This window comes from Pongo abelii, chromosome 8 (genome assembly GCF_028885655.2).
Source record: "Pongo abelii isolate AG06213 chromosome 8, NHGRI_mPonAbe1-v2.0_pri, whole genome shotgun sequence".
In the NCBI taxonomy this organism is placed as follows: domain Eukaryota; kingdom Metazoa; phylum Chordata; class Mammalia; order Primates; family Hominidae; genus Pongo; species Pongo abelii.
This window is the reverse complement of record NC_071993.2, coordinates 109,219,790-109,238,529: the sequence shown is the minus strand read 5'-3', so window position 1 is coordinate 109,238,529 and position 18,740 is coordinate 109,219,790. Positions and strand designations below refer to the sequence as shown.

Sequence of the window (18,740 nt, the reverse complement as noted above, 5' to 3'; positions counted from 1 at the left end):
CACAAAGTTGTGCAACCATCACTACTATCTAATTCTAGAACATTTTCATTACCCCAAAAAGGAACCCTGTAGCCATTAGCAGTCACTCTCCATACCGCCTCCCTGCCCCTGGTAACCACACATCTGTTTTAACTCCTTCAGAATAATCTAAAAGGAGTCCTGAGAGGACTTCAAGACCAAATGAGGGACAGCAGTCAAGTCTCTCTCACTGGTGGTAAGCTAAAGCTTTATCCAAAGTAACAGTATGCAAACTTTGCTCTTGGACACCCTTTTTCTTCCAAGAGCAACCCTCTTTTCAAATTTGGTATTATTAGAATATCTTATTACTCTAAATGCTATAGACCTTGTAGTCATCATACAGTTTGGGCAAATACTGACTGTAAATGTGGTCCAATGACATACATCTGTGAGAAAAACTAGTATGGACTTAGCCAACCTTACTGGAGAAAAGGACTTATTTCCTTCACAATAATGAGATAATATTCCTGGAGGAGTAGTGTAGGTAGTACTTACATACTTTAAAGATTCTTTCTACAAGAAAAGAAAAAAAATCATTTTGGTTTACTGACAATGTCCAATGAACCATCCATTTCCAACAGTGATAGTCTTACCAATCAAGCCAGCAGAAAGCCTAGAAAAATGCAAACAGAAACCCTTTGCAAAAAAGGACCATGTCCAAGTCAGTTTCATGAGAAACTGGGTAGAAGTCCTAGAATTCCTGCTATCCCTCCTCCAATCTCAGTGGTACACCTTAACTGGTCATCTAACACAAGCACATTCCCTTCAGTTTTCTCTCCAAGTTAAAAACCCTTTCCCAGCCTCCTACCATTAATAAGCTTCCAGGAAAGCAGTCCTCCTGACACTGCCAATCAGAAAAATCTGTTTGTTTCCGTAAAAGAAACAAGAAATTAGTCATGGGTTGCAGAGTCCAGGACCACAGGGACAGCTGACCCATAAACCTGCTCCTGGGAGCCAGCAATGTGTGTGGGGTCAGAAGCAATACGAAGACCATAAATGCTCTATTTTAGGTCTACTCTGTCATTTTCTCAGGCAGGTAATATGCTAAAAACCAAGAACAATGTAGCAACCTTGGCAGGCACCATTTCAAGATATGCCACAGCTGTTGGCCTTGGAAAACACTACTACCTTCCCTCTCACTCCAGGGGAAAGCTTAGCAACACCCAGAGATGTTCCTACCACCAATGAGAGAACTGGCTCCTGAACACACTCTGGTTTTACTAGTTCCAAGAGCAGATAATCTGGCTGGATTTCTGACCCAAGGACATAAGGAAATCAGGCGTCAGACTCAACTTTGATAGCTCTTAAATAGTCTACAATTCCTAGACTGCATCATTCACCACAGGTATGGTCTCTGAGGTAAAATCTTGGGACATGTTAGCATGAAGAAAATAAGCATGGGATCTGGATTCAATAGCAGGCAGGAAATGTGGCTCTGTCAGGATAGCAGCACCACCTCAGCTCCTCAAGGTTTGCAGAGTGACCAAAAGGCCTACAAGGCCAGGGTGATCTCAGTCATTTTAGGGTATTCCTAGTCACTTATAACAACAATCCTTCACTGTGTATAAGATGTTTACCAAGTGTTTCCAATTATATTAACTTGTTTGATCCTCTTAATATCTCTTAAGAAGACAGTACTCTGAATTCAAAACCAAACAAAAAGAACTGTAAATCTCCATTCATTATATTTCCTTTCTAATTGGGATATGTAAGCTTTATCTGTAAAATTAAAAAAAAAAATTTGTGCAAGTAGCCAACATTCTAAAGCAGTCAAGTACCAGTCGGTACAGGCCATAAAATAAAAACATGCCACCTAGTAGCAGCATTTGCCCTGCTAACTAGTCAACAATTGCCTCCTCTATACTTGATCCTTCTTAGCTAACATTTTCAAAGCTGTTTCAACTGAGTGAAATTTGCTCCTTTAAAGAAAATATGGTTGGGAGGCCAAGGTGGGCAGATCACTTGAGGTCAGAAGTTCGACACCAGCCTGGCCAACACGGTGAAACATCATCTCTACTAAAAATACAAAAATTAGCTAGGCATAGTGGCACACGCCTATAATCCCAGTTACTCAGGAGGCTGAGGCAGAAGACTTGCTTGAACCCAAGAAGCAGAAGTTGCAGTGAGCTGAGATCGCGCCACTGCACAAAAAGAAAATATGGGCTGGGCATGGTGGCTCACATCTGTAATCCTAGCACTTTAGGAGGCCAAGGCAAGTGGATCATCTGAGGTCAGAAGTCTGAGACCAGCCTGGCCAACATGGTGAAACTCCGTCTCTAGTAAAAATACAAAAATTAGCCGGGTGTGGTGGTGCACGTCTGTAATCCCAGCTACTTGGGAGGCTGAGGCATGAAAATCGCTTGAATCTGGGAAACGGAAGTTGCAGTTGCAGTGAGCCGAGATCACACGACTGCACTCCAGCCTAGGCAACAGAGAGACACACTGTTTAAAAAAAAAAAGAAAGAAAGAAAGAAAGAAAATATGTAGGGCACTCTTAGATAACTTTAGCCCATGTTTAGGAAAGTAAAAAATAATTTTTCTCCAGATCTTCTCCCATATTTCTAATGAAAAGAAGAAATTTTCTTATTGTTTGTTTAATTTGCAGAAGCCTAAACACTATCCAATTGCAGTCTGATGTATGTCACTAGCCAAAAGCATTCCAGGGTTATACACTGCAGGAGCCCTTTATGGTCAACAAAGGAACATAGCTCTGAGGCTTTCCCTTTCAGTCTGTATCTACATTCCCTTGGTTTTGACACTTTCCTCCTTTCCTGCCAGTGTGTGTGTGTGTGTATGTATACATACACACACACACACACAAACACACAAATATAAGGCACTTAATGTGTACATTCTCTTCTAATCACATGTACAGAAGCAATATAGAGCAAAGAGCCCAAAACCAGGCAACGGAGGCCTGAATTCTAGTTTTGACTCCACCTCTTAGGATTAGTGTGACCTCAGCTAAATCACTTTAAACCCCTCTGGGCTTTAACTTCTTTCACAAAAAGGGGACAATAGCTGCCATGCCTCCCTCACAGGGTTGTATAAAAGTTCAATAAGGTAATAAATGTGAAAATGGCTTTGAAAATTCTAAACATATGAATATATTATATAAGGTTATCGTGATTAGGAAAATAGGGGGCAAACAAAGGGACAAATGATTCTAGAACACATCAAGATTGAAAGATCATGAAGACTGACACCAATGCAATAAACCAAGGATTGGAAAACTGCAGCCATGGGCCAAATCTGGCTTGCAGATTCTTTTTTTAAAGAAAATATAGGCCAGGCACAATGGCTCATTCCTGTAATCCCAGCACTTTGAGAGGCTGAGGCAGTGGATCACCTGAGGCCAGGAGTTTGAGACCAGCCTGGCCAACATGGTGAAACCCCGTCTCTACTAAAAATACAAAAACTAGGCGGGTGTGGTGGCATGCGCCTGTAATTCCAGCTACTTAGGAGGCTGAGGCAGGAGACTGGCTTAAACCCAGGAGGCAGAGGTTGCAGTGAGCTGAGTTCATGACACTGCACTCCAGCCTGGGCAACAGAGACTCTATCTCAAAAAAAAAAAAAAGAAAAAGAAAAAGAAAAAGAAAATACAAGCCAGGCACAGTGGCTCAAGCCTGGAATCCCAACACTTTGAGAGGCCAAGACAGGAGGATTGCTTGAGCTCAGGCATTTGAAACCAGCCTGGGCAACATAGCAAGACCCTGTCTCTACAAAACAAACAAAAAGAAAATATATATTGCTCATTCATTTATATATTATCTATGGCTGCTTTTGAGCTACAAAGGCAGAGTTAAGTAGTTGCACAGTTGTGTATGGCCCACAAAGCCTAAATTATTTACTATAAAGTTCTTTATAGAAAAAGTTTGTCTATCCTTTCAATAAATCAAACACATATTTTTTTATCAAGATTAGTAATCCACATACATATGGAGACTTACCTGTTATACTGTTTAAAACCTCCTTTAGATGACCGAAACTATGCAGCAGAGGATCCCGTTCTTCATCCTGTAGAACACATAAAGTCAGTCATTACTGGGCCAAAAGAGGAAAAGGAAAATAAAGGACAGATCAAGGGCTCTTTCTATGAATCCAATCAGAAAATCTTGTAAGTTTTCCTTCTGAGGAAAAAAAATTAGCCATAGTTCATATTTTTCTGTTCCCTAATCTCTTATTTCGTAGAGATACTCTGGGCTTATCCAAAATAGTGAATTCTTAAGTGCTAATCTATACCATCACCCTAACACTCAAGCTACTACAGATTGCCAGGTCCTTTATATGTGTATTATTCTGTCTTCTCTCCCTTTTCATACCCATTATGTCATCATACATATTCATTTCAAAGATATTCCTGATGTCATTCTCACTTTTAAATCAATACATTTTTATGAAAGAACCTGAGAAATTTCCAAATGCACTTACCAACTATGTTCATATAAACTCCCAAGTTGGCAATTTCTAAATTTGTTTTTACAACTGCGCCAAAAATTGTTTTACACAATTCTACAAAAAAAAAAATCCTCAAACATATATAACAAAGAAAGCCAACTGTATAACAGGTAAGTTTCTTACTCATCTGATTGGTAAGATATGGCCTACTCTATATATGGAAGTTTGCTGAACCCCCAAGAAGGAGTACCATCACTAAGTCATGTTCTGTGTATCAATAACTACCCTGATTTAAATAAATTTGATAGCTAATTATAGCCCTAAAGAATTAGAAAATAAGGAATCTTTCTGCATACTTTTAGGCATACTAAAGAGGTCCCAAGCACAGGACTAGCTTAAGCTGTTTACAAAAATATTTAGAAGAAGAATGGTGTCATCTTTTGGGTCCCAGAGAAACAAAGACAGCCTATATATCTGATGCTAGTTGGGATACAAAAAACAAGATATCAAGAACAACTCTGAATTCCTACTATTCTCATTATTACTAGGAATTTGATTACTCTTTTAACCATGCCAACAGATCCCCTACAAAAACTTAGTGACCAGGCTATTTATCCATTTCCCACCTACCAGTGGTGTATGGGTGCTCCATCGGGCATTTCGTTTGATGGCCCCAACCACAATGTTAATCTCCCCTTGAATGATGTAAATATTCTTATCCACCATCTTGGCAAACCTACCAAAACAGTTAAGATAATAGTCTGGTTAATATTTGGTTACCCAAAGCATACCCAAGTTTAAAAATCAGTACCGGATAAGGTTAGAATTGTGATTTAACTTTTCAGTACCAAGATTTTCTTTCTTGGTTGCTTGCTTTTTTTTTTTGAAGCAGAGTTTCACTCTTGTTGCCCAGGCTGGAGTGCAATGGCGCAATCTCGGCTCACAACAACCTCTGCCTCCCGGGTTCAAGCAATTCTCCTGCCTCAGCCTCCTGAGTAGCTGGGATTACAGGCATGCGCCACCATGTCTGGCTAATTTTGTATTTTTTTTAGTAGAGAAGGGGTTTCTCTGTGTTGGTCAGGCTGGTCTCAAGCTCCAGACCTCAGGTAATCCGCCCGCCTGGGCCTCCCAAAGTGCTGGGATTACAGGCGTGTGAGCCACTGTGCCTGGCCAGTACCAAGATTTTCTATACTCATAAAATCTGTTAGCCAGGTGCAGTGGCTCAGGCCTGTGATCCCAGCACTTTGAGAGGCCGAGGCAGGTGGATCACCTGAGGTCAGGAGTTCAAGACCAGCCTGACCAACATGGAGAAACCCCCCCACAACTAAAAACCCAAAAAGTTAGCCAGGCGAGGTGGCGCATGCCTGTAATCTCAGCTACCTGGGAGGCTGAGGTAGGAGAATTGCTTGGACCTGGGAGGCAGAGGTTGTGGTGAGCCAAGATCGTGCCATTGCACTCCAGCCTGGGCAACAAGAGTGAAACTCCACCTCAAAAAAAAAAAAAAAAAATCTGTAATACTAAAATGAGATGAAGTCCATCTTATGAATCCAACTATGTGGCTCTCCTGGGGGTCTTCAGAAGTTCAAGGTAGTTCAAGATACAACTCAAAGCAAGTCAATCCAGAAAATTTTTCAAAGGCACCTCAACAATCCTCAGGAAGCATGTCAAATTCTTCAAAGTCAATTGTTCCCAAAGTCCTATGATGTCTTTAAGTACATAGATACAACTGTAATGTCAGCTTGTTAAAAACAATATTTCTGGCCAGACATGGTGGCTCATGCCTATAATCCTAGCACCTTGGGAGGACGAGGCAGGAAGATTGCTTGAGCCCAGGAATTTAAGACCAGCCTGGGCAGCATATTGAGACACTCTCTCTCGCTTTCTCCTAAATATATAGCCTTCCCTTTGTTCTTTTTTATCTATTCAATAAAAATTAACTTAAATTTAAAGATTCAAGTTAAAGAAAAGAATAAAGGTTGTTGGAAGCATAGTGTTGGTTTAGAACCACAGTTGCAATGTCAGCCTAAAGGCTGCATCCAGGCCAGGTGAAGTGGCTCACACCTGCAATCCCAGCACTTTGGGAATCCAAGGCAGGAGAATCAGTTGAGCCCAGGAGTTGAGACCAGCCTGGGCAAACAGTGAGACCCAGTCTCTACCAAAAAAACAAAACTAAAAAATTAGCCAGGCATGGTGGCATACACCTGTAGTCCTAGTTACTGGGGAGGCTGCGGCGGGAGGATCACTTGAGCTCAGGAGTTCGAGGCTGCAGTGAGCTATGATCCCACAACTGCACTCCAGCCTCGGTCACACAGCAAGACACTATCTCTAAAAATATATAAATATAAATATAAATATAAATATAAATATAAAATATAAACAAATGACTGCATCCAATCTGCCCAGTCAGCTCCAGAAAACTGGACAGTGACAGTGACAAGACCTTTGAAAAGTTCTGAAAACTCATATTAATTGACAGCAAGAAAGCATTAATATGATATATAAATATAAAATAAAAGGTCTGTGCTAATATACCCAAACTTGTAATCATAATTATAAATTATGCTGTGAAATTATATATTATATATTATTATATAATAATATATATCATATATTATATAATTATACAAATACATAATAATTATATAATTATTATAATTATAAATTATGCTGTGAAATCAGGGTGCAATCAGAGGATACTTGAGCCTTATCTGTAATGGTTTTGTCTTTTGGGGTTTTTTTGAGACAAGGTCTCACTCTGTCACCCAGGTTGGAGTCCTGTGGCACTATCATGCCTCACTGAAGACTTGAACTCTTGGGCTCAAGCAATCCTCCTGCCTTAGAGTCCTGAGTAGCAGGGACTTCAGGCACACACCACCACACCCAGCTAATTTTTGTATTTTATGTAGAGATGGGGTCTCACTTTGTTGCCCAAACTGGATCTGTAATATTTTAACTTTTTACAAAAAGATCGGGCACTGTGGCTCACGCCTGTAATCCCAGCACTTCAGGAGTGTCAAGGCTGGTAGATCACCTGAGCCCGAGACCAACCTGGCCAACATGGTGAAACCCATCTCCACTCAAAATACAAAAATTGGCCAGGTGTGGTGGAGGGCGCCTGTAATCCCAGCTACTCGGGTGGCTGAGGCAGAAGAATTGCTTGAACCTGGGAGGCAGAGGTTAAAGTGAGCTGAGATCATGCCACTGTACTCCAGCCTGGGCAACAGAGCCACACTCCATCCCAAAAAAAAAAAAAAAAAATTTTTTTTTTTTTTTACAAAGAGAATGTATTACTGTACTATCAATATAATTAAACATTAATAATGATAAGAGGTATATAATTTATGTCCTTGAGGCATTTATACAGTTTAGTGGAATAGATACGAAAACTGAGACACAGCCAGAGATATAGAGAAAGAAATGTACCCAGCAAGTAGCTCAATTTGCATATTTTGCATAAGATGAGGCCCCCCCAGAAAGTGAAAAGCATGAAAACCACCATGATAAAGGAAAAAGAAACTGGTACAAATTTTGTCCAGGGGCCAGGCGCGGTGGCTCACACCTGTAATCCCTAACACTTTGGAAGGCTGAGGTGGGCAGATCGTTTGAGCCCAGGAGTTTGAGACCAGCCTCAGCAACATGGCGAACCTTGTCTCTACAAAAAATACAAAAATTAGCCAGGTGTGGTGGTGCACACTTGTAGTCCCAGTTGCTAGGGAGGCTGAGGTGGGAGGATTGCTTGAGGCTGGCAGATTGAGGCTGCAGTGAGCTGTGTTCGTACCACTGCACTCAAGCCTGGGCAACAGAGTGAGACTCTGTCTTAAAAAAATAATAATAATAACGTGTCCATGCCCACGACACCTCCCCAGTCCACAAGGGAATTCAACACAAGATTTATATTAATGACAATTTAAAAAACTAGGTTAATCTCAGAAGACTATCTGCTTTCCAGATGCTCTAGAAACACAAAAATGTTCTCTTCTGAGAAGTTTCAATGATATGAATGTACAACCACACTCTCTTCTGAGGAGGAGGAGAACTTAGAAATAGAAGAAAGATAAATTCAAAAATGATTTAAAGTATCAGAAGAGAAAAGATTAAATCTCTCCTGGTATTTCCCCTTCCTTAAATTATGTAGGCAAGATGAATATGCTCTAGGTCTCTGGAAGGACTTGTAAGAAAATGCTAAGAGGTTACGGCCTCCAGGGAAAGAAACCGGATGACTATGGAACTGAGTGGTGTAGGAGTGAAAGGAAGACTAACTTTTCTCTGTATATTCTTTTTTACCTCTTGAATTTTGTGTCACAAACATATATTACCTATTAACTACTTTTAAATTTTAATTAACTGATTGACTAAAAATGAATAAGCCCTTTAGAAAAGAAGTAACCACTTTCTAAGACAGCAAAGGTCTAAGCAAAAAATCATTGTAAAAAGAAACATCTAGGGCTGGGCGCAGTGGTTCACGCCTATAATCCCAGCACTTTGGGAGGCTGAGGTGGGCAGATCACCTGAGGTCGGGAGTTCAAGACCAGCCTGGCCAACATGGTGAAACCCCGCCTCAACTAAAAATAGAAAAATTAGCCAGGTGTGGTGACACACACCTGTAATCCCAGCTGCTTGGGAGGCTGAGGCAGGAGAATCACTTGAACCCGGGAGATGGAGGTTACAGTGAGCCGAGATCATGCCACTGTATTCCAACCTGGGCAACAGAGTGAGTCTCTGTCTCAAAAAAAAAAAAAGAAACATCTAGGGAATGAAGAGGAATTATTTTCAAGTACTACGCAGAGCTGCCTAATCTCCTTCTAGGTCTCTGAGTATGTCTCCTCACTCAGGGAATCTCCAAACAGTTGTGCCCTTCAGCTTCAGATGGGAAACTGATGAACCACTTGCTGCCTGGTAGCCAATGGCCAAGAAATCCCTTGTCACAAGGTCATAAAGGCCTGCAGAAACCTCATAAAAGTATAGTAGAAACGAACTTAAGATTTATCTTGTGTCAGAAATAACAAGAGAAATACATTCATTATGTACCCACACAAATGAAAAATTAATAGAAAAAAATAAATAAGAGAGGGAACAACTAAATAAATACCAACTAACACCCTTAGCCAGATAAGCCACTGGCCCAGAGACTCTGAGTAACATGTACCCTTGAAAGCACTGTCCATTTAAAGCTGGATCTAGAACATTCCCCTAGTGCTTTGTGGCAACCCAGTTACCTCAACAGGATCCAAAGAGGAGTCACTGTATCACTTGGCAACTCTGTCTATATCCAAACAAAAGCAGGAGAAAAAGAAACAATAAATTGTATTCTTATTTAATGGAATACCAAAAATATATCCCAGGTTATTTAAATATGAAAAGCAAAACTTGAAATCTCTTAGAAGCTAATATATAAGAATATTTTCTTTTTGATTTTTTTTTTTTAGAGATAGGGTCTTGCTATGTTGCCCAGGCTGGACTCAAACTCCTAGGCTCAAGCAATCCTTCCACGTCAGCCTCTTGGGTAGCTGGGACAGCAGATGTGCACCACAGCACCTGGCTACAGGAGAGTATTTTAATAAACTCAGCATAAGGCAGAAGTACCTAAACAAGAAACAAAAAGCAAAACCTCTTTAAAAAATTGGTGGATTCAACCATGTTAAAATTAAAAATGCCTGTTCAAAAGACAACATGAAAAAGAGGGAAAAGATAAGGCACAAACCAGAAGAAAATATCTGAGGCACATATAACTAATATAAAGGAGTAATATCCAGAGTATACAATAACCGCTACAAAATTGTAAGAACTAGACATATAACCCCTCCCCAAAATTGGCAACAGACATGAATAGGCATTTCACAGAATAGGAAACATAAACAGCAAATAAATATATGAAAAGATTATCAGCTTCATTAATAATCAGGAAAATTACAAAATAAGATTATAATGATATACCACTTTACATTCCTGAAATAGCAAAACACTTTAAATCTGATAATACTTAAAAGGCCAGGTGCTCACGCCTATAATCCAGCATTTTAGGAGGCCGATGCAGGAGGATCACTTGAGCCAAGGAGTTTGAGAACAGCCTGGGCATCATAGCAAAACTCCATCTCTACAAAAAATTTAAAAATTAGTAGGGCATGGTGGCATGTGCCTGTAGTCCCAGCTAACTTGCGAGGCTGAAGTGGGAGGATCACTTGAGCCTAGGAGGTCAAGGCTGCAGTGAGCCATGATCACACCACTGTACTCCAGCCTGGGCAACAGAGTAAGACCCTGTCTCAAAAAAAAAAAAAAATGTTTTTAAGTGGGTAAAAAATGCAGACCAAGTGGCTGGTATGTATCTAAATTAATATGAATTTGAACAACAATTTGGCATTATCTTACAAAGCTAAAGCACTTCATATCCTATATTTCAGCAATTCCACTTCTAGGACTACACCCCAGAGAAGCTCACAAAAAAAAAAATTGAGAATAGTGGCAAGGGGCAGGGAGTGTGGGGGAACTAACAGGGAAGGGCATACGTACATGCAGCCTCAGTTTTGGTGATGTTGTTTTTCAAGCTGGGGGGCAGCCATTGGTGCCCCATATAAGCTACACATATTTTTTGTATAAAATAGCCCCTCAGCTGGGGGCGGTGGCTCACGCTTGTAATCCCAGCACTTTGGGAGGCCAAAGCGGGCAGATTAACTGAGGTCAGGAGTTTGAGACCAGCCTGGGCAGCATGGTGAAATCCCCACTCTACTAAAAATAGAAAAATTAGCTGGGCATGATGGCAGGGGCCTGTAATCCCAGCTACTCAGGAGGCTAAGGCGGGAGGATTGCTTGAACCCAGAAGGTGGAGGTTGCAGTAAGCCAAGATGGCATCACTGGCCTCCAGCCTGGGCAGCAGAGCAAGATGCCGGCTCAAAAAATAATAATAATAAAATAAAATAAAATAAAAGACCCTAAAAAGTTAAAAAGTTCCTTTTCTTTTTTTGAAACTGGGTCTCATTCTGTCGCCCAGGCTGGAGTGCAGTGGTACAATCTTGGCTCACTGCAACATCTGCTTCCTAGGCTCAAGCGATCCTCCCACCTCAGCCTCCCAAGTAGCTGGAACTACAGGCACGAGTCACCATGCCTGGCTAATTTTTCTGTATTTTTTGTAGAGACAATATTTTGCCATGTTGCCCAGGCTGGTCTCAAACTCCAGAGCTCAGAGCAATCTGCCTGCCTCAGCCTCCCAAAATGCTGAGATTATAGGTGTGGGCCACCATGCCCCACCATTCCTACTTTCTAAAGTCATGGTCTTTGCTGCCTCTTTGCCTTTGCATATGAAGTTCCCTTTCTACTCTGAATGTTTTTTCTCACTCTTGTCCACCTGATAAACCCTTACTCATTCCATCCAAAAGTCAATGAGGGAGTCAGAATATCACAGTGGTTCTAAGAACAATCTTACAACCACTTATTTATTTATTTATTTATTTTTCCACTTTTTTTTTTTTTTTTTTTGAGACAGCGTTTCCCACTTGTTGCCCAGGCTGGAGTGCAATGGCACAATCTCGGCTCACCATAACCTCTGCCTCCCAGGTTAAAGCGATTCTCCTGCCTCAACCTCCCAGTAGCTGGGATTACATTCATGTGCCACCATGCCTGGCCAATTTTGTATTTTCAGTAGAGACGAGGTTTCTCTGTGTTGGTCAAGCTGGTCTCAAACTTCTGGCCTCAGGTGATCTGCCCGCCTCGGCCTCCCAAAGTGCTGGGATTACAGGTGTGAGCCACTGCACCCGGCCCTTTTTTCCACTTTTTTAGCAGAGTATTTTTAGTAGAGTTGGGGTTTCACCATGTTGGCCAGGCTGGTCTCAAACTCCTGGTCTCAAACTCCTGACCTCAAGTGATCTGCCTGCCTCGGCCTCTCAAAGTGCTGGGATTATAGGCATGAACTACCACGCCCGGCCACCCACAGCATTTTGTACTTATCTCTAAACATATCTTGACTGGGCACAGTGGCTGATGTCTGTGATCCCAGCACTTTGGGATGCTCCCAAGGCGGGAGCATCAGTTGAGCCTAGAAGTTCAAGACCAGCCTAGGCAACATGGCGAGACCCTGTCTCTACAAAACATAATGAAAAATTGGCCAGGTGTGGTGGCGCACACCTGTTGTCCCAGCTACTTGGGAGGCTAAGGCAGGACGATCACTTGAGCCCAGGAGTTCCAGGTTGCCTTGAGCTATGATCGTGCCACTGTACTCCAGCCTGGGTGACAGAGTGGGACTCTGCCTCAAATAAATAAATGAAAATAAAAATAAACACATCTTATACTAATTTATAATTATTTATTTAGTATATCACCACCATGGGACTATCACGCTCTATCTCAGGGGGAAAGACCATGATTTATTTACCTTTTTATCTCCAAAGCCTGACACATAGTAAGAAAAATGATCAATAAATACTGGATGAACAAATGAAATAACATCAAGACGGACTCTTCAAGAGTGGTACAGCACACATCCACCTCATGAGAAAAATGACTTCATAGAACACAATAACTCTGAGCCACACTGGCAAACCTTTTTTTGATAATCTATATTTGCTTCTCTACCAGAAGTTACAAACCTTCCATACAGGTAAAAAGAACCCACATTTACCTACCAGCCAAATCATACTGCTTCTTTTTTCACGTCTATCTTCCTGACATCTCCTTAAGTGTTATTTGCACATTCACATTTTTGTGAAATATATAATTTTTAATGTAACTGTCAATTCTTCATATATGTCTTATTTTCTTTGGCTCTAAATAGCTGTTTTTAGTACACTAGTGTTTAAGTGTTTTTTTTTTTTCTTAATCGCTTTTATGGGGTTTTGTTTTGTTTTTGTTTGGTTGTTTGTTTTGAGAGAGTCTTGCTCTGTCGTCCAGGATGGAGTGCAATGGTGTGATCTTGGCTCACTGCAACCTCCACCTCCAGGGTTCAAGTGATTCTCCTGCCTCAGCCTCCCGAGTAGCTGGGATTACAGGCGCCCACCACCACGCCTAGCTAATTTTTATATTTTTAGTAGAGACGGGGTTTCACCATGTTGGCCAGGCTGGCCTTTAACTCCTGACCTCAGGTGATCTGCCTCCCTTGACTTCCCAAAGTGCTGGGATTACAGGCATGAGCTACCGCGCCCGGCCTCTTAATCACTTTTAAACATTGTCCTTGGCCAGGTGCAGTAGCTCTCATCTTTAATCCCAGCACTTTAGGAGGCCAAAGCAAAAGGAACGCTTGAGCTCAGGAGTCAGAGACCAGCCTAGGCAATATAAATTAAAAAAAAAAAAAAAAATTAGTGGGACATAGTGATACATGCCTGTAGTTCCAGCTACTAGGGAGCCTAAGGTAGGAGGATCAGTTGAGCCCGAAAAATCAAGGCTGCAATGAGCTATGACGACACCACTGCACTCTGGGCAACATAGTAAAACCCTGTCCCTACAAAAAACACAAAAATCAGGCAGGCGTGGTGACACGCACCTATAGTCCCAGCTACTCAGGAGGGTGAGATGGGAGGATCACTTCAGCCTGAGAGGCAAAGGTTGCAGTGAGCCGAGATCTCACACCACTGCATTCCAGCTTGGGTGGCAGAGAGAGACTCTGTCTCAAAAAAAAAATTGTCCTTATCCAACTAGCAAATAAATTCTCCAAAGGCAAAAGTGCAAGTTTGTTTTTCTTTTTCATGATGCCTTTGTGTCTAATACAGAGCTGGGCAAACCAAGAAAACTGATGGACTTTCTGAAAAGGTAGATGGTAGTAGGGAGCTGAAGGACCAGCAATAGGTCCTTCTAAGGTTTATGTTCACTCAATCCCTTTAAAAGCCAGAGAAGGCTGGGCGTGTTAGCTCACACCTATAATCCCAGCACTTTGGGAGGCCGAGGCGGGCGGATCACAAAGTCAAGAGTTCAAGACCAGCCTGGCCAATATGGTGAAACCACATCTCTACTAAAAATACAAAAATTAGCTGGGTGTGGTGGTGCGCACCCGTAGTCCCAGCTACTCAGAAGGCTAAGGCAGGAGAATTGCTTGAACCCGGGAGGCGGAGGTTGCAGTGAGCCGAGATCACGCCACTGCACTCCAGCCTGGGCAACAAAGCGAGACTCCATCAGAAAAAAAAAAAAAAAAAAAAAAAAAAACCAGAGAAACACTAAAGATGCAGAGCTTTTAACATTTCCAGAGCTGGTCTAAGAACACACCATAGTTCTGTGCTTTATTGAGAATAACCAAAGTTACTAAACTAGGAAACAACTTACTGAGCTCAAGAAATTTACTCAAAGGTTGGAAGTAAAAGAAGGTTAAACTGGGAAAAAAGCTGGTGCCCTGACAAGGCATCACCGGAAAATCCTCCCAGACCTGATAATTGGGTGACCAGTGTACCTCAGCTCTAGCATGCCATCTCCTCCCACTGTGGAGATTCTGAGAGTATCTCAAGAACCATTTACAAGGTAAGCTACTAATATGTCCAAAGCTGTCTCTTCTGCCAGCTTGGAGATGAAAAATAAAACAAAGCTTCTCTATCTCACTCCATCTTTTAGCCACTCAGGGCACCCAAGGTATAAAGGTGACAGCTGGCAGAGTAGGACAAAGAAAAAAAGTCTATGTGATTATGCATAGAGAACTGCAGTGATTAAGTCTCATAAGGCCTGCCCATTTTGTTTATTGAGGGTCATCATCCAGTAACCATTGGGCAGAATCCAGTCCACAGACATATTTTGTTTGGCCTGAAAAAGGCTTAAAAATACTTTTAACTAGTTTCCAACAATTAGAAAACACAATAATCTAAATTTCCAGTTTCTCCTGAAAAATAGAAAGAGTAGTCATTCTGTGCCTGCATTCTAAAACAGTAACAATCTGCTGAAAAAGGAGCAGTTGGCTCTTTTAAATAAGGGAATGGGTTGAGCATGGTGGTTCATTCCTAAAATCCCAGCACTTTGGGAGGCAAAAATGGGAGGACTGCTTGAGTCTAGGAGTTCAAAACCAGCCTGAGCAATACAGGGAGACCTTGTCTCTACAAAATATTAAAAAATTAGCTGGGCATGATGGCGCACATCTGTGGTCCCAGCTACTTGTGAGGCTGAGGTAGGAAGATCACTTGAGCCCAGAGGTCAAGGCTGCAGTGAGCTGTGATTGCTCCTCTACACTCCAGCCGGGGTGACAGAGCAAGACCCTGTCTCAATAAAAAGAAATTAAAATGAAAGACAAAAAAAATAAAGGCATGGGTTCTCCAGTACACAACAGTCCCCACTAATCCTAATACATTCCCATGGGACTCAATTCACTCATTTACATTACCTTCCTGGCATTTAGGCATGTGAGCTCGTAACCCCTGGTTTATATGATTGGCAAACCATTACTTTGCCATCATAACTCCATGATCATTTACACTACTATTGCATCTATGATAATTTCCACTACTACTAGAACAAATAATCACTTCAATGATCACTTCTATTATTATTGGGGTTCCAAATCAGCACACTGCTTTATAATATTTTCATTTAGTTAAACAACTGCAGTTGAACATACTGAAATATTTAAAAAAAAGAGTAACAGCTAAACAGCAGCTCAATATATTTACATAGCTCTTCCAGCCTGAGGATAAAATGTCAACAAAAACATACACCCTTAAATTCAATCCCACCATTAACCCAACAACAGAATCATTCTATAATCAGTCACACAGAGCCACAGGGATATAGAGTGTGATCAATCAATGAGAAGTGTCATACAAAGATTAGGGTGATCCTTGCAGTGAGTACTCTATAAATAGAGTCTCCTCAAAAGCAAGAGCTGTGTCTTCTTCCTCTTTAGCTGCCCACAGTGGCCAGTCTAAGTACCCTATCAATGAGGTTATTATGTAAAAGTGGCAGTCATCCTGACTTCTGGAAAACAGGGAAATAAAATAGTAGTGGAACTTTGAGAACTCTGAGCTGAAACTGGGATTGGTGCCCGGCTACTGAGGAGATATGTCTATAACCTGAGTTCCCACTGTGCCAATGAGCATCACTGTCAAGACTGGAACATACTGTCTACAAACACCATTAAAAAGAAGCTCAAATACAAGTTTAGGACTTGTGTTTGAAGGATGAATTTTCTGATTTGTGGGTAGGAGTGGGAATTATTCCTATCTAGAAAATTATTCCTATCTAGAAATGACATTTAGGATAAAAAAAAAAGAAAGAGAGAGAAAGAGAAAACGTTTTGATGCCTCTATAGTCACCCTTAGGCTCAATTGAGGATGACTGGATTCTGGATTGATCACACTGTCTACCCAGAGACTAGATTGCCTGTTATGCAAAGCATATCAACTCATCAGGGCAATGGCCCAAGTGAGCAAGGCAGGATCATCAAACCTGGGTACCTCCTGAGGTATGTCATTTCATTTGCTGCGTTCAACTACTTTTTTGGGGGCGGGGAGAGGGGAAGAATTCTACAACTTAGATCAGCAAGTTAAAATGCAAATAGTTTCCTGTACCATTTCCATCCCACTAATTCTAAATCAACACACGTGAAGCATAAATAATGCCATCCCCCTTCTCCCAACACACACAAAAATTTCAATTTCATAAGGACAAAGGTAGGAAGGGAAAAGGGAAATTATGAAATTTCAATTTCATAAGGACAAAGGTAGGAAAAACTGAGTTAGTCATTCCAAGATCCTAAATAGTTTTCTCTTCTGACACTATGAGGTTTTGATCCTCCTTGTTACTACCTCATCATGCAAAAGTGCAAAGTGTTCCTGACTGCCAGGGCCAAAAGCAGGCCACAAGTCCTGATCACATACTGAAACTAATCCCAGATAGAGATAACGTTTATTGAGTGCCCACTACATACCAAAAGGCATTAGGTTGATCCTGCTCTTAACCTACTACATGCTCTAGCTAGGCCACTGCACATACATGCTACTACTTTTAAGAAGTGCATTAACTGAGCAATCCCAAAGCAGACCTTTCCATTTGTATCCTCCACAGGGCCTAGAGTGCCTTTCATACCTGAATTAATGCACAAGTTTCCACATTGTGCATTACAAAACACCATCTACACTATTCCTTATTTCTAAAAGCATTCTTTACCCTTGGTGGACTTTTGCAGCTTTACAACACAGCAGTTTATCAAAGGTCATCACAGTGCCATAAACTACACTCTCTAGGGTTATGTTCCATCGTTCACTCTGGGGCTCTGACCCTACAATTGGCTGAAAATCTCTCATGACTCTTTTTGCCCACTAAAAATAATAGGCCAACAATACCAAACTTTGCCAGTATTCAAATATCTCTCTGCTGTCAGTCAAATATGTCATAATGGAGTGGTTTCCTTATAATTAAGCCTCATCTCCTTAGTGAAGAGAAGATCTGAGAGAGAAATGTCAACAAAAACATACACTAGAAAAGAATGCCTGTGAAAGATTGTATAAAGGAACAAATAGGCCCAGAGATAAGTCTAGTGTTTACATACAGACCCAGACTGGCAGCTGAGCTGTCCTGTAAGAGGGAAGCCTTCTCATAGCCCAGTTCCCTGTGCTGCTATAACCTCAAGCCTTCCACACGTCCCTCTGCTGACAACCTGATTCTAGGGTGCACTAGTTCATCATTCAGTGTTAATGAAGCAGTTCCTTTGTATTAGTGAGGCAATCACAAAGAAGTAGACGCTGTACAGAATCTAGAGAGCCTTTCACATCTAAAGTCTGAAAACCCATAAAAGCAGACACAATGCTCCTTAGGTTTGCTTTCACTTTTGAGTACTGGGCTCTTTAGGATGCAGAAAGCGCTGTAAAGGAGAAGCTAAAGACTAGGTCAAGCCTGGGAAAACAGAAGATTTGGGCACCTGCAAAGGATCAGTAATGAGAGCAGAAATCGCCCCTCCTGCGGCAGAGGCCTGACCTTTGCCCCTGCATACCTCCCTGTTCCCTCCCACAACAACCCTTCCCTCGTCTTATTCCTGTCCGCTGCGTCCTTAGCCCACCTTGGCTCGCCCAATTTAAGGGCCCTTCCCACTAATTCCCTACTGCGATGTCAGGGCGGCCTTCACGACACCGGAACTCTAGGAAGAGACTTCGCTGACCTGTCAGCGGATCCAAAATGGCGGGGCCTAGTCCCAGGACCGGCAGCCGCTGCTCATGTCCAGCCCGCACCCCGGAGGCGTCTCCGAGCAGCTCTCCCGGCTCTGGTAGCAGATGGGAGAAGAGAAGGAGCCTGTTTCCTGGAAATTGAGGCCGAAGTCAGGGTGGGACTGCACAGTCCGCCAGGATGAGTCGGCCGGGACGGGCAGTGGAGCCGGGTACCTTCCCTGTCAGCTCACTGACGTGGTAACTAGCCTCAGTCTAGCCCGCTGCCTGGTA

The 18,740-nt window shown here is 41.9% G+C and overlaps 1 protein-coding gene across 18 annotated transcripts in view; it reads right to left on the bottom strand.

The window, feature by feature from the left end:
* The window catches only part of GBF1 (golgi brefeldin A resistant guanine nucleotide exchange factor 1), a 135,081-nt gene extending 116,341 nt beyond the window's left edge, over positions 1–18,740 (bottom strand). For 14 of the 18 annotated variants that reach the window (XM_054523422.2, XM_054523425.2, XM_054523431.2 and 11 more), the window contains exons 1-3: positions 18,464–18,730; positions 5,047–5,152; positions 3,969–4,035 (exon numbers count right to left, since the gene is read on the bottom strand). In XM_054523422.2, the coding sequence (XP_054379397.2) occupies positions 3,969–4,035; positions 5,047–5,142 (163 nt within the window). In that variant the 5' untranslated portion in view covers positions 5,143–5,152; positions 18,464–18,730. Of the gene's footprint in view, positions 1–3,968; positions 4,036–5,046; positions 5,153–18,463 lie in introns of all 18 variants that reach the window. The other 4 variants (XM_009245732.3, XM_002821090.4, XM_009245733.3 and 1 more) reach the window with 2 other exon arrangements.